The following is a 23,866-nucleotide window of genomic DNA, read 5'->3' as shown; positions in this document are numbered from 1 at the left end:
TTATCCAGCGCTAAAAACCATGGCCACTTCTCCCTACTGTTGTCTCCAGATTGGGTGGGGTTTTGAAACTCAGTTCCATTGAAGTAAATGGAGCTTAATTGCAATCTGCACCTAAACTGGAGACAACAGTAGGGGGAAAAGTGGCCATGTTTTTGTAGCGCTGGATAACCCCTTTAATCTGCATCTAATCAGTCATTTCTAACATGCAAAACTACAACTCCCAGCATGCCCTGACAGACACTGGCTCTATAGCTGTTGTAAGACTACAACCCCCAGCTTGCCCGAACAGACACTAGTTCTATTACTGTTTTAAGACTACAACTCCCAGCATGCCCTGACAGACACTGGCTCTATTGCTGTTGTAAGACTACAACTCCCAGCAAGCCCTGGCTGCAGGTTCTCCAGCACTACAACTTTTAGCAAGATCTCAAGCCATTGCAAAACTGCAACTCCCAGCATGCCCCAGCCGCCTCGGGCCCCCTGTCTGCTGCCAGTGTGACAGCTAGAGGCAAGTCTTGATCTGTTGTAAACTATGACTTGCAGGATGCTGGGAGTTGTAGTTTTGCAACACTTGAAAAGCTGTAAGGTTGGCGACAACTGCTCTAGGACAATGATGAATCTGGCCTGTAGTACCTGCTGCCTGTCTGTAGGTGGTGCTACATAATGACCAAAGCCCCAGGACACAGGTGCTCACTGACAGCTGATAGTAAGGGATGAATCACCTGGGGGGAATGGTAGAGACGCAACTGCTGGTGCCCCTACATGACACCGACGCCGGGGGGGGACTTTAGCTCTCCAGGCATGATGGGCATTGTAGTTCTGAGACAGTTGGAGGGCTGAGGCTTCCCCATCCCTGATATAAGTGATCTCAGAGATTCTCAGGTATGTAATAATACCGCACAATGTGCACCAGTGCCATCTTCAGGTCTACCCCACAAAGCCCGTCCGTCACATAGATGATAAGGGCCCCAAGCTGCAGCTACGGGCCCCGGGGTCTGAGCTCAAACACAAAGGAACTTCTATGTACAATATCTGTCTATAGGATGCTATCCAGGATTAGGAAAATATAGACAATTTCTTACAAAAATAGCGCCACCCGTGTCCTCAGGTTGTGTGTGCTATTCTCATAAATGGAAATAGGCTGCAATACCACACACAAACTGTGGACAAGGGGGGCGCTGTTTCTGGAAGAATCAGCTGTGTTTATGTAATCCTGGAATCAGTCAGCAGTACACTGTGAGCTGTATACAGCGGAGGGGGTGCAGTGTAGCTATACCTGGTGCTTCAGCCGTGGACTCTACCTGACCTAGAGAAATGGCAGGCGCCCATCTACTGAGTGACAGCTCTAGCCTCCAATCATACACCTGGGGCTGTCAATCATAATGGAGAGGAGGAGCCATAAAACAGGAGTGATCGCCTTATTGGCTGACAGGAGGCAGCAGGTAACATGACAGGGGTCAGGTGGGGTGCAGGATTGTGTAACAGCTGGACTGCCCCTCCCTGCTCTGTATACTGGGTATGGGAGCACCCTCTGCTGGTGACTGTCTGAACTGCAGCCTGAACATTCCATACAAGGCACAGAAAGAATGCTTGAGAGCTGTGTGTTACATATATGTGACCCCTCTATATACCGGAGCTGTGTATTACATATATGTGACCCCTCCATATACCGGAGCTGTGTATTACATATATGTGACCCCTCCATATACCAGAGCTGTGTATTACATATATGTGGTGCCTCCATATACCGCGGCTGTGTATTACATATATGTGACCCCTCCATATACCGGAGCTGTGTATTACATATATGTGGTGCCTCCATATACCGGAGCTGTGTGTTACATATATGTGACCCCTCCATATACCGGAGCTGTGTATTACATATATGTGACCCCTCCATATACCAGAGCTGTGTGTTACATATATGTGGTGCCTCCATATACCGCGGCTGTGTATTACATATATGTGACCCCTCCATATACCGGAGCTGTGTATAACATATATGTGACATCTACATATACCGGAGCTGTGTATTACATATATGTGACCCCTCCATATACCGCAGCTGTGTATTACATATATGTGACCCCTCCATATACCAGAGCTGTGTATTACATATATGTGACCCCTCCATATACCGCAGCTGTGTATTACATATATGTGACCCCTCCATATACCGGAGCTGTGTATTACATATATGTGACCCCTCCATATACCAGAGCTGTGTGTTACATATATGTGACCCCTCCATATACCGGAGCTGTGTATTACATATATGTGACCCCTCCATATACCGGAGCTGTGTGTTACATATATGTGACCCCTCCATATACCGGAGCTGTGTATTACATATATGTGACCCCTCCATATACCAGAGCTGTGTATTACATATATGTGACCCCTCCATATACCAGAGCTGTGTGTTACATATATGTGACCCCTCCATATACCGGAGCTGTGTATTACATATATGTGACCCCTCCATATACCGGAGCTGTGTGTTACATATATGTGGTGCCTCCATATACCGCGGCTGTGTATTACATATATGTGACCCCTCCATATACCGGAGCTGTGTATAACATATATGTGACATCTACATATACCGGAGCTGTGTATTACATATATGTGACCCCTCCATATACCGCAGCTGTGTATTACATATATGTGACATCTACATATACCGGAGCTGTGTATTACATATATGTGACCCCTCCATATACCGCAGCTGTGTATTACATATATGTGACCCCTCCATATACCAGAGCTGTGTGTTACATATATGTGACCCCTCCATATACCGGAGCTGTGTATTACATATATGTGACCCCTCCATATACCAGAGCTGTGTGTTACATATATGTGACCCCTCCATATACAGGATACAGGAGCTGTGTGTTACATATATGTGACCCCTCTATATACTGCGGCTGTGTATTACATATATGTGACCCCTCCATATACCAGAGCTGTGTATTACATATATGTGACCCCTCCATATACCAGAGCTGTGTGTTACATATATGTGACCCCTCCATATACCGGAGCTGTGTATTACATATATGTGACCCCTCCATATACCAGAGCTGTGTGTTACATATATGTGACCCCTCCATATACAGGATACAGGAGCTGTGTGTTACATATATGTGACCCCTCTATATACTGCGGCTGTGTATTACATATATGTGACCCCTCCATATACCAGAGCTGTGTATTACATATATGTGACCCCTCCATATACCAGAGCTGTGTATTACATATATGTGACCCCTCCATATACCGGAGCTGTGTATTACATATATGTGACCCCTCCATATACCGGAGCTGTGTGTTACATATATGTGACCCCTTCATATACCAGAGCTGTGTATTACATATATGTGACCCATCCATATACTGGAGCTGTGTATTACATATATGTGACCCCTCCATATACCGGAGCTGTGTGTTACATATATGTGACCCCTCCATATACCGGAGCTGTGTGTTACATATATGTGACCCCTCCATATACCAGAGCTGTGTATTACATATATGTGACCCCTCCATATACCAGAGCTGTGTATTACATATATGTGACCCCTCCATATACCGCAGCTGTGTATTACATATATGTGACCCCTTCATATACCAGAGCTGTGTATTACATATATGTGACCCCTCCATATACCAGAGCTGTGTGTTACATATATGTGACCTCTCCATATACTGGAGCTGTGTATTACATATATGTGACCCCTCCATATCCCGCAGCTGTGTATTACATATATGTGACCCATCCATATACTGGAGCTGTGTATTACATATATGTGACATCTCCATATACGCTGGCGCTATGATGTTTAGTGTCTAGATCAGTGATGGGGAACCTTCGGCCCTCCAGCTGTTGCAAAACTAAAACTCCCATCATGCCTGGACAGCCAAAGCTAAAGGTTCCCAACTCCTGGTCTAGATGATTGTCTACATCAGCGCCTTCTAGCTATTAAACACTTACACCTCCCAGCAGGCACGACAGAGTCGCTTACTGAACAGGACAGTGATCCCTACTCTGCCATCCTCCAGATGTTACAATACAACAACTCCCAGCAGATTGGGGATCACTGGTGCCCAGCTGCCATTTACTTACTACAAAAGAAGAGCGGTACCTTAGGCTGGAAAGCTACAAATGGTTTGGCGGGTTTGGTCTTCCTTTCCACCTGCTCGACCTCCGAGTCCTCGCTGTAACTCTCAAACTCGCTGGAGCTCCAGCCGACGTCCTCGAAGTCTCCGGCACAGCCGTCACGCTCAATATTCTCATAGATCAGGTGCTGTCCCAGCCCTGCAAAACAAGGAGCCTGTATGAGCTTCTGAAGAGAGTGGAGGGGCTCCGACAACCGGATCCGGGGGGAAGGAAGGAGGGTCACCTTAATCCAATAAATCATATTCTTATAGTGGGGACACCGTGATTACACTGATCCAGAACCCCTCTATGACTCCAGGACCCTTCTATTACTCCAGAACCCTTCTATTCCTCCAGAACCCTTCTATTACTCCAGAACCCTTCTATTACTCCAGAACCCTTCTATTACTCCAGAACCCTTCTATTACTCCAGAACCCTTCTATTACTCCAGAACCCTTCTATTACTCCAGAACCTTTCTATTACTCCTGGACCCTTCTAATACTCTAGAATATTATTCCAGAACCCTTCTATTACTGTAGGACCCTTCTATAACTCCAGGACTCTTCTATTACTCCATGACTCTTCTATTACTCCAGGACCCTTCTATTACTCCAGAACCCTTCTATTACTCCAGAACCCTTCTATTCCTCCAGGACCCTTCTATTACTCCAGAACCCTTCTATTACTCCAGAACCTTTCTATTACTCCTGGACCCTTCTAATACTCTAGAATATCATTCCAGAACCCTTCTATTAATGTAGGACCCTTCTATCACTCCAGAAACCTTCTATTACTCCAGGACCCTTCTATTACTCCAGAACCCTTCTATTCCTCCATGACTCTTCTATTACTCCAGGACTCTTCTATTCCTCCAGGACCCTTCTATTACTCCAGAACCCTTCTATTACTCCAGGACCCTTCTATTACTCCAGGACCCTTCTATTACTCAGAACCCTTCTATTACTCCAGGACCCTTCTATTACTCCAGGACCCTTCTATTACTCAGAACCCTTCTATTACTCCAGGACCCTTCTATTACTCCAGGACCCTTCTATTACTCCAGGATCCTTCTATTACTTCAGAACCCTTCTATTACTCCAGAACCCTTCTATTACTCCAGGATCCTTCTATTACTCCAGGACCCTTCTATTACTCCAGGACCCTTCTATTACTCCAGGACTCTTCTATTACTCCAGGACTCTTCTATTACTCCAGGACCCTTCTATTACTCAGAACCCTTCTATTACTCCAGGACTCTTCTATTACTCCAGGAACCTTCTATTACTCAGAACCCTTCTATTACTCCAGGATCCTTCTATTACTCCAGGACTCTTCTATTACTCCAGAACCCTTCTATTATTCCAGAACCCTTCTATTACTCCAGGATCCTTCTATTACTCCAGGACCCTTCTATTATTCCAGAACCCTTCTATTATTCCAGGACTCTTCTATTACTCCAGGATCCTTCTATTACTCCAGGACCCTTCTATTATTCCAGAACCCTTCTATTATTCCAGGACTCTTCTATTACTGTAGGACTTTTCTATTACTCCAGGACCCTTCTATTACTCTAGACAGGACCCTTCTATTACTGTAGGACCCTTCTATTACTCCAGGACCCTTCTATTACTCCAGGACTCTTCTATTACTCCAGGAGCCGTCTATTACTCCAGAACCCTTCTACTACTCCAGGACCCTTCTACTACTCCAGGACCCTTCTATTACTCTAGGATCCTTCTACTACTCCAGGACCCTTCTACTACTCCAGAACCCTTCTTTTATTCTAGGACCCTTCTACTACTCCAGAACCCTTCTATTACTCCAGGACTCTTCTATTACTCCAGGACTCTTCTATTACTCCAAATAGGACCCTTCTATTACTCCAGGACTCTTCTATTACTCCAGGACTCTTCTATTACTCCAGGACTCTTCTATTACTCCAGGACTCTTCTATTACTCCAGGACTCTTCTATTATTCCAAATAGGATCCTTCTATAACTCCAGGACCCTTCTATAACTCCAGGACCCTACTATTACTCCAGCACAGTATATGCAGAGGAATGAACCTTTATGTCTTCAGGCAATTCAGAATGCTGTATGATAATCCCATGCTGGATTAGAGGACCGTTACTATATCTCCACATTACCTGTATAATAATCACTCACCATCTTTGATGTCACCATGGTCACCCGGTACGTCGTCGTAAATGACCCCATCCTCAGCACTATGTGAGCCCAAGGAAAAACCTGTAATCCAAAGGAAATGTCACAAAAATAATTCTAAGGATACATATAGGAAAGGGAGTATACATATATTCAAGGAACCATCACCTATATACAGGAGAAAGCAGAGCAGTCCCCGTATATACAGGAGGACGAGGAGCAGCCCCCCTATATACAGAAGATAGAGGAGCAGTCCCCCTATATACAGGAGGAAGAGGAGCAGCCCCACTATATACAGGAGGAAGAGGAGCAGCCCCCCTATATACAGTAGAGGAGCAGTCCCCCTATATACAGGAGGAAGAGGAGCAGTCCCCCTAAGTGTCTGATTATCTCTTGATCACCTACACAGAATGGAGAGGGGGGTAAAATACGTCACCTGTGAGAGACAGAATCTATAGAACATTCCAGATAATCACATTGTAGGATTTATACATAACTATTCACCATTTTATTCCATGATATAATGATTTGGTCACCGAACGACCAGCAGGAATTCTGCCGCATACAGAGCTGTTATTTCTCTATAAGAAGCTCCTCCTCCTTCGCCCTCATTACCTGGATCACCTGCACCTGTGTCATCCTGTTACCTGTATAATAATCACCTGTCCTCACACATCACACTCCAACCTCTCCATCATGGCCAAGGCCAAACTGCTGTCTAAGGACACCAGGGACAACACTATAGACCTGCACATGGCTGGGTTGGGCTACAGGACAATAGGCAGCAGCTTGGGGAGAAGGAAGGAACTATTGGTGCAATTATTAGGAGATAGAAGAAACACAAGATGACTATCACCTTCCTTGGTTTGGGTCTCCATGCAAGATCTCGCCTCATTGGGTAAGGAGGATTCTGATAAAGGTCAGGAGTCAGCCCAGAACTACAGGGAAAGACCTGGTCACTGACCTGAAGAGAGCTGGGACCACAGTCTCATAAATTACTGTCAGTAACTCACTACACTGCCATGGATTATAATCCTGCAGGACACACAGGGTCCCTCTGCCCACACCAGCACATGTCTAGGCCCATGTCACGTCACCAATGACCATGTGGATGATGGAGAGGAGACATGGAAGAAGGTCATGTGATCAGATGAAACTAAAATACAACTTTCTGGTATCAACTCCACTCGCCCTGTTTGATAGATGAAGAAGGATGAGAACAACCCGAAAAACAGAGTCCTCACTGTGAAGCATTGAGGGAGGGGGGGGATCATACTATGGGGGCTTTACTGCAAGGGGGACAGGACGACTGCAGCGTATAGGAGGGAGGATGGATGGGGCCAGGTATCACCAGATACAACAACCTCCTTCCCTCAGTAAGAGCAGTGAGGATGGGTGGTGGCCGGGTCTCCCAGCGCACAATGACCCAAAACCAACAACTGGGACAACTAAGGTGGAGACCCCCAGCCGGGGCAACTAAGGAGGAGACCCCCAGCCGGGGCAACTAAGGAGGAGACCCACAGCCGGGACAACTAAAGAGGAGACACACAGCCGGGACAACTAAGGAGGAGACCCACAGCCGGGACAACTAAGGAGGAGACCCACAGCCGGGACAACTAAAGAGGAGACACACAGCCGGGACAACTAAGGAGGAAACCCACAGCCGGGACAACTAAGGAGGAGACCCACAGCCGGGACAACTAAGGAGGAGACCCACAGCCGGGACAACTAAAGAGGAGACACACAGCCGGGACAACTAAGGAGGAGACCCACAGCCGGGACAACTAAGGAGGAAACACACAGCCGGGACAACTAAGGAGGAAACCCACAGCCGGAACAACTATGGAGGAAACCCCTAGCAGGGACAACTAAGGAGGAGACCCCCAGCCGGGACAACTAAGGAGGAGACCTACAGCCGGGACAACTAAGGAGGAGACCCACAGCCGGGACAACTAAGGAGGAAACCCACAGCAGGGACAACTAAAGAGGAGACACACAGCTGGGACAACTAAGGAGGAAACCCACAGCCGGGATAACTAAGGAGGAGACACACAGCCGGGACAACTAAGGAGGAAACACACAGCCGGGACAACTAAGGAGGAGACCCACAGCCGGGACAACTAAGGAGGAAACCCACAGCTGGGACAACTAAGGAGGAGACCCACATCCGGGACAACTAAGGAGGAGACCCACATCCCGGACAACTAAGGAGGAGACACAGATCCGGGACAACTAAGGAGGAGACATACATCCCGGACAACTAAGGAGGAGACACATAGCCGGGACAACTAAGGAGGAGACCCCCATCCGGGACAACTAAGGAGGAAACCCCCAGCCGGGACAACTAAGGAGGAGACATACAGCCGGGACAACTAAGGAGGAGACATACATCCCGGACAACTAAGGAGGAGACACATAGCCGGGACAACTAAGGAGGAGACCCCCATCCGGGACAACTAAGGAGGAAACCCCCAGCCGGGACAACTAAGGAGGAGACATACAGCCGGGACAACTAAGGAGGAAACACACAGCCGGGACAACTAAGGAGGAAACACACAGCCGGGACAACTAAGAAGGAAACACACAGCCGGGACAACTAAGGAGGAGACACACAGCCGGGACAACTAAGGAGGAAACCCACAGCCGGGACAACTAAGGAGGAAACCCACAGCCGGGACAACTAAGGAGGAAACACACAGCCGGGACAACTAAGGAGGAAACACACAGCCGGGACAACTAAGGAGGAAACACACAGCCGGGACAACTATTGGGGTGTATGGAGGAGGGGGACACAATCCCTGCTGCAGGGTCGGCAAACCTGGTCAGGACCTCCAGGAAACATCCGACCTCTGTATCTGCAAACAAAGGTTTGTGCACCAAATAGGAACTTCTCTTCTTCTATTGTATCACATCCTTATTGCTTGGAATAAAATGGTGAATAATTATGTATCTAACAATAAATAACCAACACCGCACTCTCTAGGCAGCATATAAGTCCATCCACATCGCAACGGATCCCACTTAATCCGCAATATTTCAGCAATACTTTATAATAAGATGTGTGCAACGTACGAGAAATACCTTTGTATTGCAGCTCTTCAGTACTCGCTCCCAGAAGTCGCAAGAACGTATACTCACACAGATGCAGGCTTTACTTATACTTATATCTTTTTAATCGGTATCTCGTACAGGACAAAATCAAATGCTCACTGGCTGGCGTGTTCTCCTCTCAGTCCAAACCATCCAACCTCGCGGCGGACGTTTCGGAGGATAGGCCATGAGGAAGGAGGAGCCTATCCTCCGAAACGTCCGCCGCGAGGTTGGATGGTTTGGACTGAGAGGAGAACACGCCAGCCAGTGAGCATTTGATTTTGTCCTGTACGAGATACCGATTAAAAAGATATAAGTATAAGTAAAGCCTGCATCTGTGTGAGTATACGTTCTTGCGACTTCTGGGAGCGAGTACTGAAGAGCTGCAATACAAAGGTATTTCACGTACGTTGCACACATCTTATTATAAAGTATTGCTGAATAATTATGTATAAATCCTACAATGTGATTATCCGGAATGTTCTATAGATTCTGTCTCTCACAGGTGACGTATATCACCCCCCTCTCCATTCTGTGTAGGTGATCGGCAGTGGATCAGACACTTATTCTCCTCACTGTATACCCTTATATGATCCACACTAAACGGTCATACAATACTATATACTGTATACCCTTTATCTCCTATATAGTCATACAATACTATATACACTATATGTCCTATACAGTCATACAATACTACACATACATTATATCCAGGCAGACCCCCCTGTACTCACGTTTCTGGCTCAGACTCTTCTTGATGCAGTATGTATGGACCCCCGGCCTCCCCGGACCACCACGCTCCTCATTGCTGACACTGGACTGGTGCCTGGAAACATAACAATGGATGAAAGATGGCCAGTGTACTGTATTCTTACCCTATAGCTATATATACCCTGTATACACTGACCCCAGCACATCTGATGCAGCCCTGTCCTCTTACCCTATAGTTATATACACCCTGTATACACCCTCTGTATACACTGACCCCCGCAGTAGTGGCCGTGGGGCCCCGTCATGTCCTGGACAGTCAGATGCAGCCCTGTCCTCTTACCCTATAGCTATATATACCTGTATAAACTCTCTATATACACTGACCCTTACAGTAGTGGTCCTGGGGTCCTGTAATCTCTTGGCACATAAGATGCAGCTCTGTCCTCTTACCCTATAGCTATATATACCTGTAGACACTCTCTGTATACACTGACCCCAGCACATCAGATGCAGCTCTGTACTCTTACCCTATAGCTATATATAACCCGTATACACCCTCTGTAAACACTGACCCCTACAGTCGTGGTCCTGGGGTCCTGTCATCTCCTGGCACATAAGATGCAGCTCTGTCCTCTTACCCTATAGCTATATATACCCGTATACACCCTCTAGGAGGAACTTTTCACTTCTCAGAATTACCAGGACCCTTCTGGGAGTTTGGGGGAAACACATGGGGGTTACACAATGGGCGCTCTGTCTCAGACCTGTGGCTGCGCTCTCTGGGGTTCAGCTGTCTCTCATTATGCCGGGGCGCTCTCTATGCAGCAGACATTGCCCTGATGTCATCCTCGGTGGACGTTATACGGCTATATTGTGCGGCGGCAGCAGTAGTACAATGTATGAGTGCAGGGGCGGCAGAGATCAGGACAATCCTGAGGTGACCCCACAATAATCCCCTATAGGGACATGGAGGCCCTGCCCACAGTTACCTGCGCACAGTTAACCCCTCAGCGTCCACAGCCCAGCTGATCCCTCGGCTGCCATGAATGTGTCCAGCAGGAAGTGGATGAAAGCTTCACAGATCCCGGGCCTCGCTCTCATCCCTCCTCCATCCCTCCTCCCTCCTATGTCTGCCTCACCCAGGACCGGAGCTACAGGGTGACATTCTCACAGTCATCTGCATGTGAATGGGAGAGCCCAGGGCCCTGTCCAGCCCGAGGATCTGCATCCAATATGGCTGACACTGACGACCTCCTGTCCGAGGTGCAGACCCTCCCCACATCATCATCGCTGCAGTCTGATAGCCTTCAGGGATTCAAGTCTGGGTTTTAGACCTTGATGCCCAGCGGAAACTTTATGGAATATACACTATATCTATGTAGTACAGAACATATCCACTATATTTATATAGGACAGAACATATCCACTATATATAGTACAGAATATACACTATATCTATAAAGTACAGAACATATCCACTATATATAGTACAGAACATATCCACTATATTTATATAGGACAGAACATATACACTATATATAGTACAGAATATACACTATATCTATATAGGACAGAACATATACACTATACAGTATATAGTACAGAATATATCCACTATATTTATATAGGACAGAACATATCCACTATATATAGTACAGAATATACACTATATCTATATAGGACAGAACATATACACTATACAGTATATAGTACAGAATATACACTATATTTATATAGTACAGAACATATACACTATATATAGTACAGAATATATACACTATATATAGTACAGAATATATACACTATATAGTACAGAACATATACACTATACAGTATATAGTACAGAATATATACACTATATCTATATAGTACAGAACATATACACTATATATAGTACAGAATATATACACTATATATAGTACAGAACATATACACTATACAGTATATAGTACAGAATATATACACTATATATAGATAGTACAGAACATATACACTATATACAGTGGTACCTCAGTTCTCGAACTTAATTGGTTCCAGAAGGCAGTTAACCCCTCAGCGTACAGGATGGTAGATAGTGGTGCACTAACTATACTACTACTGTACTGTATATGCACTCCAGCAGTCTTATACAGCACTGTAACGGATGGGAGAGGGTGGTGCACTGACTCTTCTACTACTGTACTGTATATGCACCCCAGCAGTCTTATACAGTACTGTACAGGATGGGGGTGGTGGTGCACTGACTGTACTACTACTGTACTGTATATGCACTCCAGCAGTCTTATACAGCACTGTAACGGATGGGAAAGGGTGGTGCACTGACTGTACTACTACTGTACTGTATATGCACTCCAGCAGTCTTATACAGTACTGTACAGGATGGGGGTGGTGGTGCACTGACTGTACTACTACTGTACTGTATATGCACTCCAGCAGTCTTATACAGCACTGTAACGGATGGGAGAGGGTGGTGCACTGACTCTTCTACTACTGTACTGTATATGCACCCCAGCAGTCTTATACAGTACTGTACAGGATGAAGGGTGGTGGTGCACTGACTGTACTACTACTGTACTGTATATGCACTCCAGCAGTCTTATACAGCACTGTAACGGATGGTAAAGGGTGGTGCACTGACTGTACTACTACTGTACTGTATATGCACTCCAGCAGTCTTATACAGTACTGTACAGGATGGGGGTGGTGGTGCACTGACTGTACTACTACTGTACTGTATATGCACTCCAGCAGTCTTATACAGTACTGTACTGTATGTGAAGCATCACCAGTGCTAAACTCACCAGGTACAACCCACCATCCACACTCACAAAAACGTTCAGATAACGATACAGACTGGGGGCCCGAAAAGTGTTTGAGTTCCAAGCAGTTTGAGAACCAAGGTACCACTGTATAGTACAGAATATATACAGTATATCTACATAGTAAAGAATATATACACTATTATACACTATATTTATTATTATTACCTTTTGGTTGTCATAGGGAGAAGGGGAAGAAACAGGAAAGATTTCTCATTATTATTGGATTCTGAGATAGTTTATAGGGTCAACTAACACCCTGCAGCTCCTGTGTATAGTGATAGCGGATGTGTTTATACTGTACTGTGAACAGAACAACACCATGACAGCCCAACAACAAAACAGCGCAACAACATAATAGTCAAACAACATGACAGCCCAACTCCATGACAGTCCAACGCCATGACAGCCCAACAACATAGCAGCCCAACACCATGTCAGCCCAACGCCATAGCAGCCCAACACCATGTCAGCCCAACACCATGAAAGCCCAACACCATGAAAGCCCAACACCATGTCAGCCCAACGCCATAGCAGCCCAACACCATGTCAGCCCAACACCATGAAAGCCCAACACCATGGCAGCCCAATGCCATAACAGCCCAACAAAATGACAGCCCAACGCCATGGCAGCCCAACAAAATGACAGCCCAACGCCATGACAGCCCAACGCCATGGCAGCCCAACAAAATGACAGCCCAACGCCATGGCAGCCCAACAACATGACAGCCCAACGCCATGGCAGCCTAATGCCATGGCAGCTCAACACCATGACAGCCCAACAACATTACAGCCCAACACCATGGCAGCCCTACTTCATGACAGTCCAACAACATAACAGTCCAACAACATGACAGCCCAACGCCATGGCAGGCCAACGCCATGACAGTCCAACAACATGACAGCCCAATGCCATGGCAGCCTAACGCCATGACAGCCCAACACCATGACAGCCCAACACCATGACAGCCCAACAAGATAACAGTCCAACACCATGACAACCCAACACCATGACAACCCAACAAGATAACAGTCCAACACCATGACAGCCCAACAACATAATAGTCCAACGCCATGACAGCTCAACACCATGACAGCCCAACACCATGACAGCCCAACGCCATGACAGCCCAACGCCATGACAGCCCAACGCCATGACAGCCCAACGCCATGACAGCCCAACACCATGACAGCCCAACACCATGACAGCCCAACACCATGACAGCCCAACACCATGACAGCCCAACAACATAATAGTCCAACGCCATGACAGCCCAACACCATGACAGCCCAACAACATAATAGTCCAACGCCATGACAGCCCAACACCATGACAGTCCAAGGTCATGACCGCTCAACGCCATGACAGCTCAACACCATGACAGCCTAACGCCATGGCAGCATAACGCCATGACAGCCCAAGGCCATGACAGCTCAATGCTGTGACAGCCCAACGCCATGACAGCCCAACACCATGACAGCCCAACACCATGACAGTCCAATACCACTGACTGACATCTCAACACCATGACAGTCCGACACCAAGACAGCCTGACACCTAGATAGCTCAACACCATAACAGTCCAACACCATGACAGCCCAACACCATGACAGTCCAATACCACTGACTGACATGCCAACACCATAACAGTCCGACATTAAGACAGCCTGACACCTAGTTAGCTCAACACCATGACAGTCTAACACCATGACAGCTCAAAACTATGACAGTCCAATACCATGATAGTCCAATACCATGACAGTCCAACACCATGGCAGCTCAACACTATGACAGTCTAATACCATGGCAGCCAAAATTATGGCAACCAGACACCATGACAGTTCAGTGCCACAACAGTCCGAACCATGAGATCTGGACACCCAAAAGTACAACACCATGATAGTCCAACAGTTCAATGTTGTGCAGAACAAGCCAGGGCTTTGGTACCATCATTATCTGTTTGTTGGGGTCCAACCATTGGAACTGAGCCCAGCTAATGTGGACAAAGATTTACTATGTGGGGTTCTAAAATAGTTACAAAATGAAGATTGTAAAAAGAGAGCGCTGAGGGTCCGGCTGTCCACTCACTGCAGGTCAATCCAGGGTGCTGACCCCACCAGGGCTATCAGGCCGCCTATTACCATTTATAAGCTCTCCACTTACTAACAGTGACCTGCACCGATACAATGTAACAAACCACCACAGCAGCACAGGGATCTGAGGTGTGTGCTCACTGATGATGAGGGATACAATATAACAAACCCTCACAGAAGCACAGGCATCTGAGGTGTGTGCACAATGATGAAGAGGAATACAACAATGTAACAAAGCCTCACAGCAGCACAGGGATCTGAGGTGTGTGCTCACTGATGAGGAGGAATACAGCAATGTAACAAACCATCACAGCAGTACAGGGATCTGAGGTGTGCGCAATGATGAGGAGGAATACAGCAATGTAACAAACCATCACAGCAGCACAGGGATCTGAGGTGTGTGCGCAATGATGAGAGATACAATGTAAAAACCCTCACAGCAGCACAGGGATCTGAGGTGTGTGCACACTGGTGAGGAGGAATACTATGTAACAAACCATCACAGCAGCACAGGTATCTGTGGTGTGTGCACAATGATGAGGAGGAATACAGCAATGTAACAAACCATCACAGCAGCACAGGGATCTGAGGTGTGTGCACACTGATGAGGAGGAATACAGCAATGTAACAAACCATCACAGCAGCACAGGGATCGGAGGTGTGTGCACAATGATGAGGGATACAATGTAACAAACCATCACAGCAGCACAGGGATCGGAGGTGTGTGCTCGAGGAAAACAATGTAACAAACCATCACAGCAGCACAGGGATCTGAGGTGTGTGCACACTGATGAGGAGGAATAGAATGTAACAAACCATCACAGCAGTACAGGGATCTGAGGTGTGTGCACACTGATGAGGAGGAATACAGCAATGTAACAAACCATCACAGCAGCACAGGGATCTGAGGTGTGTGCACACTGATGAGGAAGAATACAGCAATGTAACAAACCATCACAGCAGCACAGGGATCTGAGGTGTGTGCACACTGATGAGGAGGAATACAATGTAACAAACCATCACAGCAGTACAGGGATCTGAGGTGTGTGCACACTGATGAGGAGGAATACAATGTAACAAACCCTCAGCTGTGAGTCATAGACCAGGATTGTAGAGAACCAGGGAGCACGGGGTGAAATGTTCCACTACAAGTACCAGGATAACACCAGTGACCAGAAACACCATGCAAGGACTAACAGGGAACTACAAGTCCCAGTATGCTCTACTGGGTCACTGCAGGATGTCTGATCCTTGTATGAATGAGATGAAGCCGCCGCCGCTTGTCTTCTAGGAAATGTAAGTGATCTGAAGAAGAATGGGGAAGTGTGACCGACAATGAAGAAGAAAGGAGGGGGGGGGGGGGATTCCAGAGCCAGACCCCGAGGTGTCACAACCCCAAGATACCAAGGAGGTGGCTGTATACCGCATCTGCCTGCTATATACCCCACACCAGGGAGCCCGCTGTTGAAACAATACAGCTCCCAGCATGCCCAGATACACAGGGATATATCCTGCAGATTATTACCCCCCAAAACCTCTCTACCAGATCTGCAGAACATCGCTCTGTCCTATCTACCTCCTGACACATACATAATGATATACCCTGCAGATTATTACAGCCCTGACCTCTCTACAGATCTGCAGAACGTTGCTCTGTCCTCTCTACTGACAGTGATATCTCCTGCAGATTATTACATCCCTGACCTCTGTACAGATCTGCAGAACATCGCTCTGTCCTCTACCTCCTCTATCTCATCCCGGTAGTAGCACCTGCTCCAGCGGACCCCTCTGGTCCTGTTGCATAGTATGTGCCCCCTGCAGTAATGTTTTCTTACAGGAGCAGCCAGCAGCGGTGGGATGTGTAGGGAGTAGTGCAGACAGCGCTCTGGGAATCCTATAATCTGCTCCGCGCCCCCCGAGACCTGGCCACAAATATCTGACTCTGAAATATCCTTGTTTTCTTAGTCTCCGGCTCCCAGGACATTTATAGCTGCCGACAACGTCCCAGGAGGAGGATGGAGCGCGCCCTATGTGAGAATACCAGGAGCTGTGGGATATGTCTGAGCTGCAATACTAGACACAGCCAAGAGGGGCGCTGTTTCTGGGAGTAGCGGCAGACAGCCCAGTAAAAGGGGTATTCCAGTATCCACAAGATGTAGATATATTATAAGCGAGAAATATAAATAAAAAACAAAACAAGTCATTCCCCCTGCTACTAAGATGTGTGCCGGAGCGGGACCTGCTGCTCAGCCAATCACTGACCACAACATATACCGGAATACCCCTTTACCTTCTCTCCTGCTCCCTGACAGGGAGGAGAGTATACATGGAGGTCGGCTCACACAGGCTGAAGATAGGGAGGAGAGCATACATGGAGGTCAGCTCACACAGGCTGGAGATAGGGAGGAGAGCATACATGGAGGGCAGCTCACACAGGCTGTATGTTGGGAGGAGAGTATACATGGAGGGCAGCTCACACAGGCTGTATGTTGGGAGGAGAGTATACATAGAGGGCAGCTCACACAGGCTGGAGATAGGGAGGAGAGCATACATGGAGGGCAGCTCACACAGGCTGGAGATAGGAAGGAGAGCATACATGGAGGGCAGCTCGCACAGGATGGATATAGGGAGGATAGTATATATGGAGGGCAGCTAACACAGGCTTCATAGGGAGGATAATATATATGGAGGGCAGCTCACACAGGCTGGATATAGGTAGGTCAGCATGCATGGAGGGCAGCTCACATACGATGAAGATGGTGAGGAGAGCATACATGTAGGGCAGCTCATGTAGTATGGAGATGGTGAGGAGAGCATACATGTAGGGCAGCTCACATAGGATGGAGATGGTGAGGAGAGCATACATGTAGGGCAGCTCATATAGGATGGAGATGGTGAGGAGAGCATACATGGAGGGCAGCTCACACAGGATGGAGATGGTGAGGAGAGCATACATGGAGGGCAGCTCACACAGGCTGGAGATAGGGAGGAGAGCATACATGGAGGTCAGCTCACACAGGCTGGAGATAGGGAGGAGAGCATACATGGAGGGCAGCTCACACAGGCTGTATGTTGGGAGGAGAGTATACATGGAGGGCAGCTCACACAGGCTGTATGTTGGGAGGAGAGTATACATAGAGGGCAGCTCACACAGGCTGGAGATAGGGAGGAGAGCATACATGGAGGGCAGCTCACACAGGCTGGAGATAGGAAGGAGAGCATACATGGAGGGCAGCTCGCACAGGATGGATATAGGGAGGATAGTATATATGGAGGGCAGCTAACACAGGCTTCATAGGGAGGATAATATATATGGAGGGCAGCTCACACAGGCTGGATATAGGTAGGTCAGCATGCATGGAGGGCAGCTCACATACGATGAAGATGGTGAGGAGAGCTTACATGTAGGGCAGCTCATGTAGTATGGAGATGGTGAGGAGAGCATACATGTAGGGCAGCTCACATAGGATGGAGATGGTGAGGAGAGCATACATGTAGGGCAGCTCATATAGGATGGAGATGGTGAGGAGAGCATACATGTAGGGCAGCTCACACAGGCTGGAGATAGGAAGGAGAGCATACATGGAGGGCAGCTAACACAGGCTTCATAGGGAGGATAGTATATATGGAGGGCAGCTCACACAGGCTGGATATAGGTAGGTCAGCATGCATGGAGGGCAGCTCACATACGATGGAGATGGTGAGGAGAGCATACATGTAGGGCAGCTCATATAGGATGGAGATGGTGAGGAGAGCATACATGTAGGGCAGCTCACACAGGATGGAGATGGTGAGGAGAGCATACATGTAGGGCAGCTCATATAGGATGGAGATGGTGAGGAGAGCATACATGGAGGGCAGCTCATGTAGGATGGAGATGGTGAGGAGAGCATACATGGAGGGCAGCTCACGTAGGATGGAGATGGAGAGGAGAGCATACATGAAGTGGAGTGAAGATTAGGGGGAGAACGTACATAAAGAGAAGTACACACAGGCTGTATAGAGGCAGGATACCAGGTACAAGAAAGTCTACAGCCAGAATTAGATGGGTTACAAGTGCACAGAGAGAACCCTGTGTAAACTGTACACCCCTGAATACGCCAATGTCGCATCGAGCAGGTATTACTGAGAGGACAAATACAAATAAATAGAATCTCATTCCAGAAGCAAACTGCATAAGCGGAGGTGTACCAATAAATAAAAGTGTCCATGGCCTGTAAGCTGCCCTTACATTATAGACATCAGCCAAAGGATTGCTTACCAATAGCTACTGTATCAATCCAGATCCTCTGAGATCTATCTATCTACACACACACACACACTTAGCTCAATTGGGCATACATGTATTCCTTAGGGGTAGAAAGTCACTGCCACTCACTTCTGACACACTGGACCCTTCTGCCCTGTGACATCTGCCACCAGGGTAAAGTCTGGGATACAGATTATATGGTTGGCTGACCCCACCAAAACCAGTGGGTTCAGCCAACTTTAATGTAATATGTATGGCAACCTCAGACTGCAGATTATCCACAGATCTCAACAAGTTTATCTAGCCCTGATCTGCAAGTATCTCACGTCTATGTATATTACAAGCAGGAACCCCGTATACAACAGCTTATGTCATTATGGGGGCAGGGAGTAACCCAGGGCGGTTGTATGAGATGAAACAAAACATGGCTTTCTCCAACAACAGTGCCACTCTTGTTCATGGGCCGTATCTGGTATTGCAGCTAAACAAAAACACTAAGTTGCCAACATAATTCTGGCCATGTATGATGTAGCTGCCTGTGAACAAGGCTTATGATACACACATATATATATATATATATATATATATATATATATATATATATATATATATATAAATAAATATATATATATATATATATATATTACATACGTGAGACAGATACTTACTTTGACGGTCGCGCTGGAGCAGTCGGTTCTGTGAAAAGAAGAAAAGTGGAAGATGAAGAACAAAAAAAGATTGTATGATCAATATAAAGCATGAACTCTCAGCAACCTACATCCCTGGTGATGGCCGGCATAGCCATCTACTGGTGCAGGCAGCGGTGTCATGGCATCATTCAGGATCATAGCAGGGAGGGATGAGGAGGACCCCCTCACATGTCACCCAGCAGCAGGGGCTCCGCTCATACAACGCACCAAGCTGCTGCACAAGTATCAATAACACCATTGTGTATAAGGCTTGTAAACGGCTCCGGCTACTGCCAGAGGGTCACATGACAATGAGGTCATTCACGTGCCTCTCTATAGTAATATACAGTAATATTTCCTGGCATCAAATAAGGCCTATCCTATATCGGGGGCCGCACTGTGTGATGAGGGGTCTGGCACAATATCTGGGCACAGATTCATCCGCCTCGTCCACTAACAAGCGAGTCTTATAGACAGACACATAAATCATCTGACTGTAAGTGTGTCCCCAGATAATCAGGACGGTATTATAGACAGATATCATCCGGATATGAGCGTGTCCCCAGATAATCAGGATGGTGTTATAGACAGATATCATCCGGATATGAGCGTGTCCCCAGATAATCAGCATGGTGTTATAGACAGATATCATCCGGATATGAGCGTGTCCCCAGATAATCAGGATGGTGTTATAGACAGATATCATCCGGATATGAGCGTGTCCCCAGATAATCAGCATGGTGTTATAGACAGATATCATCCGGATATGAGCGTGTCCCCAGATAATCAGGATGGTGTTATAGACAGATATCATCCGGATATAAGCGTGTCCCCCGATAATCAGGATGGTGTTATAGACAGATATCATCCGGATATAAGCGTCCCCAGATAATCAGGATGGTGTTATAGACAGATATCATCCGGATATGAGCGTGTCCCCAGATAATCAGGACGGTGTTATAGACAGATATCATGCGGATATAAGCGTGTCCCCCGATATTTAGGATGGTGTTATAGACAGATATAATCCTGATATAAGCGTCCCCCCACCATAATCAGGATGGTGTTATAGACAGATATTATCCGGATATGAGCGTGTCCCCAGATAATCAGCATGGTGTTATAGACAGATATCATCCGGATATAACTGTCCCCCGATAATCAGGATGGTGTTATAGACAGATATCATCCGGATATAACTGTCCCCAGATAATCAGGATGGTGTTATAGACAGATATCATCCGGATATAAGCGGGTCCCCCGATAATCAGGATGGTGTTATAGACAGATATCATCCGGATATGAGCGTGTCCCCGATAATCAGGATGGTGTTATAGACAGATATCATGCGGATATAAGCGTGTCCCCAGATAATCAGGATGGTGTTATAGACAGATATCATGCAGATATAAGCGTGTCCCCAGATAATCAGGATGTTGTTATAGACAGATATTATCCGGATATAAGCGTCCCCCGATAATCAGGATGGTGTTATAGACAGATATCATGCGGATATAAGCGGGTCCCCCGATAATCAGGATGGTGTTATAGACAGATATCATGCGGATATAAGCGTGTCCCCAGATAATCAGGATGGTGTTATAGACAGATATCATGCGGATATGAGCGTGTCCCCCGATAATCAGGATGGTGTTATAGACAGATATCATGCGGATATAAACTCCCCCCCCCCATAATCAGGATGGTGTTATAGACAGATATCATCCGGATATGAGCGTGTCCCCAGATAATCAGGATGGTGTTATAGACAGATATCATGCGGATATAAGCGTGTCCCCCGATATTTAGGATGGTGTTATAGACAGATATCATGCAGATATAAGCGTGTCCCCCGATAATCAGGATGGTGTTATAGACAGATATTATCCGGATATAAGCGTGTCCCCCGATAATCAGGATGGTGTTATAGACAGATATCATCCGGATATAAGCGTGTCCCCCCATAATCAGGATGGTGTTATAGACAGATATCATGCGGATATAAGCGGGTCCCCCGATATTTAGGATGGTGTTATAGACAGATATCATGCAGATATAAGCGTGTCCCCCGATAATCAGGATGGTGTTATAGACAGATATTATCCGGATATAAGCGTCCCCCGATAATCAGGATGGTGTTATAGACAGATATTATCCGGATTTAAGTGTGTCCCCCCATAATCAGGATGGTGTTATAGACAGATATGATGCGGATATAAGCGTGTCCCCCGATATTTAGGATGGTGTTATAGACAGATATCATGCAGATATAAGCGTGTCCCCCCATAATCAGGACGGTGTTATAGACAGATATCATGCGGATATAAGCGTGTCCCCCGATAATCAGGATGGTGTTATAGACAGATATCATCCGGATATAAGCGTGTCCCCAGATAATCAGGATGGTGTTATAGACAGATATCATGCGGATATAAGCGTCCCCCCATAATCAGGACGGTGTTATAGACAGATATCATCCGGATATAACTGCCCCCCCCCATAATCAGGACGGTGTTATAGACAGATATCATCCGGATATAAGCGTCCCCCCATAATCAGGATTGTGTTATAGACAGATATCATCGGGATATAAGCGTGTCCCCCCATAATCAGGATGGTGTTATAGACAGATATCATCCGGATATAAGCGCTTCCCCCCCCCATAATCAGGACGGTGTTATAGACAGATATAACCCGGATATAAACGCCCCCCCCACCATAATCAGGACGGTGTTATAGACAGATATCATACGGATATGAGCGCGTCCCCCTATAATCAGGATGGTGTTATAGACAGATATAATCCTGATATAAGCGGGTCCCCCCATAATCAGGATGGTGTTATAGACAGATATCATACGGATATGAGCGCGTCCCCCCATAATCAGGATAGTGTTATAGACAGATATAATCCTGATATAAGCGCCCCCCCATAATCAGGATGGTGTTATAGACAGATATCATCCGGATATAAGCGCTCCCCCCCCCCCCCCATAATCAGAATGGTGTTATAGACAGATATTATCCGGATATAAGCGTCCCCCCATAATCAGGATGGTGTTATAGACAGATATCATTGGGATATAAGCCTCCCCCGATAATCAGGATGGTGTTATAGACAGATATCATCCGGATATAAGCGCCCCCCCATAATCAGGATGGTGTTATAGACAGATATCATCCGGATATAACTGCCCCCCCATAATCAGGATGGTGTTATAGACAGATATCATTCGGATAACGCGTACCCCCCATAATCAGGATGGTGTTATAGACAGATATCATCCGGATATAAGCGCCCCCCCATAATCAGGATGGTGTTATAGACAGATATCATCCGGATATAAGCGCCCCCCCATAATCAGGATGGTGTTATAGACAGATATCATCCGGATATAACTGCCCCCCCATAATCAGGATGGTGTTATAGACAGATATCATCGGGATATAAGCGTGTCCCCCCATAATCAGGATGGTGTTATAGACAGATATCATCCGGATATAAGCGCTCCCCCCCCCCCATAATCAGGATGGTGTTATAGACAGATATCATCCGGATATAAGCGCTCCCCCCCCCCCATAATCAGGATGGTGTTATAGACAGATATCATCCGGATATAAGCGGGTCCCCCCATAATCAGGATGGTGTTATAAACAGATATCATCCGGATATAAGCGTGTCCCCCCATAATCAGGATGGTGTTATAGACAGATATCATCCGGATATAAGCGTGTCCCCCCATAATCAGGATGGTGTTATAGACAGATATCATCCGGATATAAGCGCCCCCCCATAATCAGGATGGTGTTATAGACAGATATCATCCGGATATAAGCGCTCCCCCCCCCCATAATCAGGATGGTGTTATAGACAGATATCATCC

The 23,866-nt window shown here is 46.7% G+C and overlaps 1 protein-coding gene across 10 annotated transcripts in view; it reads right to left on the bottom strand.

The window, feature by feature from the left end:
* Positions 1 to 23,866, bottom strand: part of ARHGEF10L (Rho guanine nucleotide exchange factor 10 like) — a 91,182-nt gene that overhangs the window by 31,816 nt on the left and 35,500 nt on the right. For 9 of the 10 annotated variants that reach the window (XM_069948610.1, XM_069948616.1, XM_069948620.1 and 6 more), the window contains 4 exons: positions 19,962 to 19,989; positions 10,155 to 10,246; positions 6,331 to 6,411; positions 4,149 to 4,321 (listed from right to left, as the gene is read on the bottom strand). In XM_069948610.1, the coding sequence (XP_069804711.1) occupies positions 4,149 to 4,321; positions 6,331 to 6,411; positions 10,155 to 10,246; positions 19,962 to 19,989 (374 nt within the window). Of the gene's footprint in view, positions 1 to 4,148; positions 4,322 to 6,330; positions 6,412 to 10,154; positions 10,247 to 11,120; positions 11,195 to 19,961; positions 19,990 to 23,866 lie in introns of those variants that run through there. The other variant, XM_069948619.1, reaches the window with a different exon arrangement.

This window comes from Dendropsophus ebraccatus, chromosome 12 (assembly GCF_027789765.1).
Source record: "Dendropsophus ebraccatus isolate aDenEbr1 chromosome 12, aDenEbr1.pat, whole genome shotgun sequence".
NCBI classification, from domain to species: domain Eukaryota; kingdom Metazoa; phylum Chordata; class Amphibia; order Anura; family Hylidae; genus Dendropsophus; species Dendropsophus ebraccatus.
The sequence above is the reverse complement of the archived record's forward strand: the minus strand, read 5'-3'. Positions and strand labels throughout refer to the sequence as shown.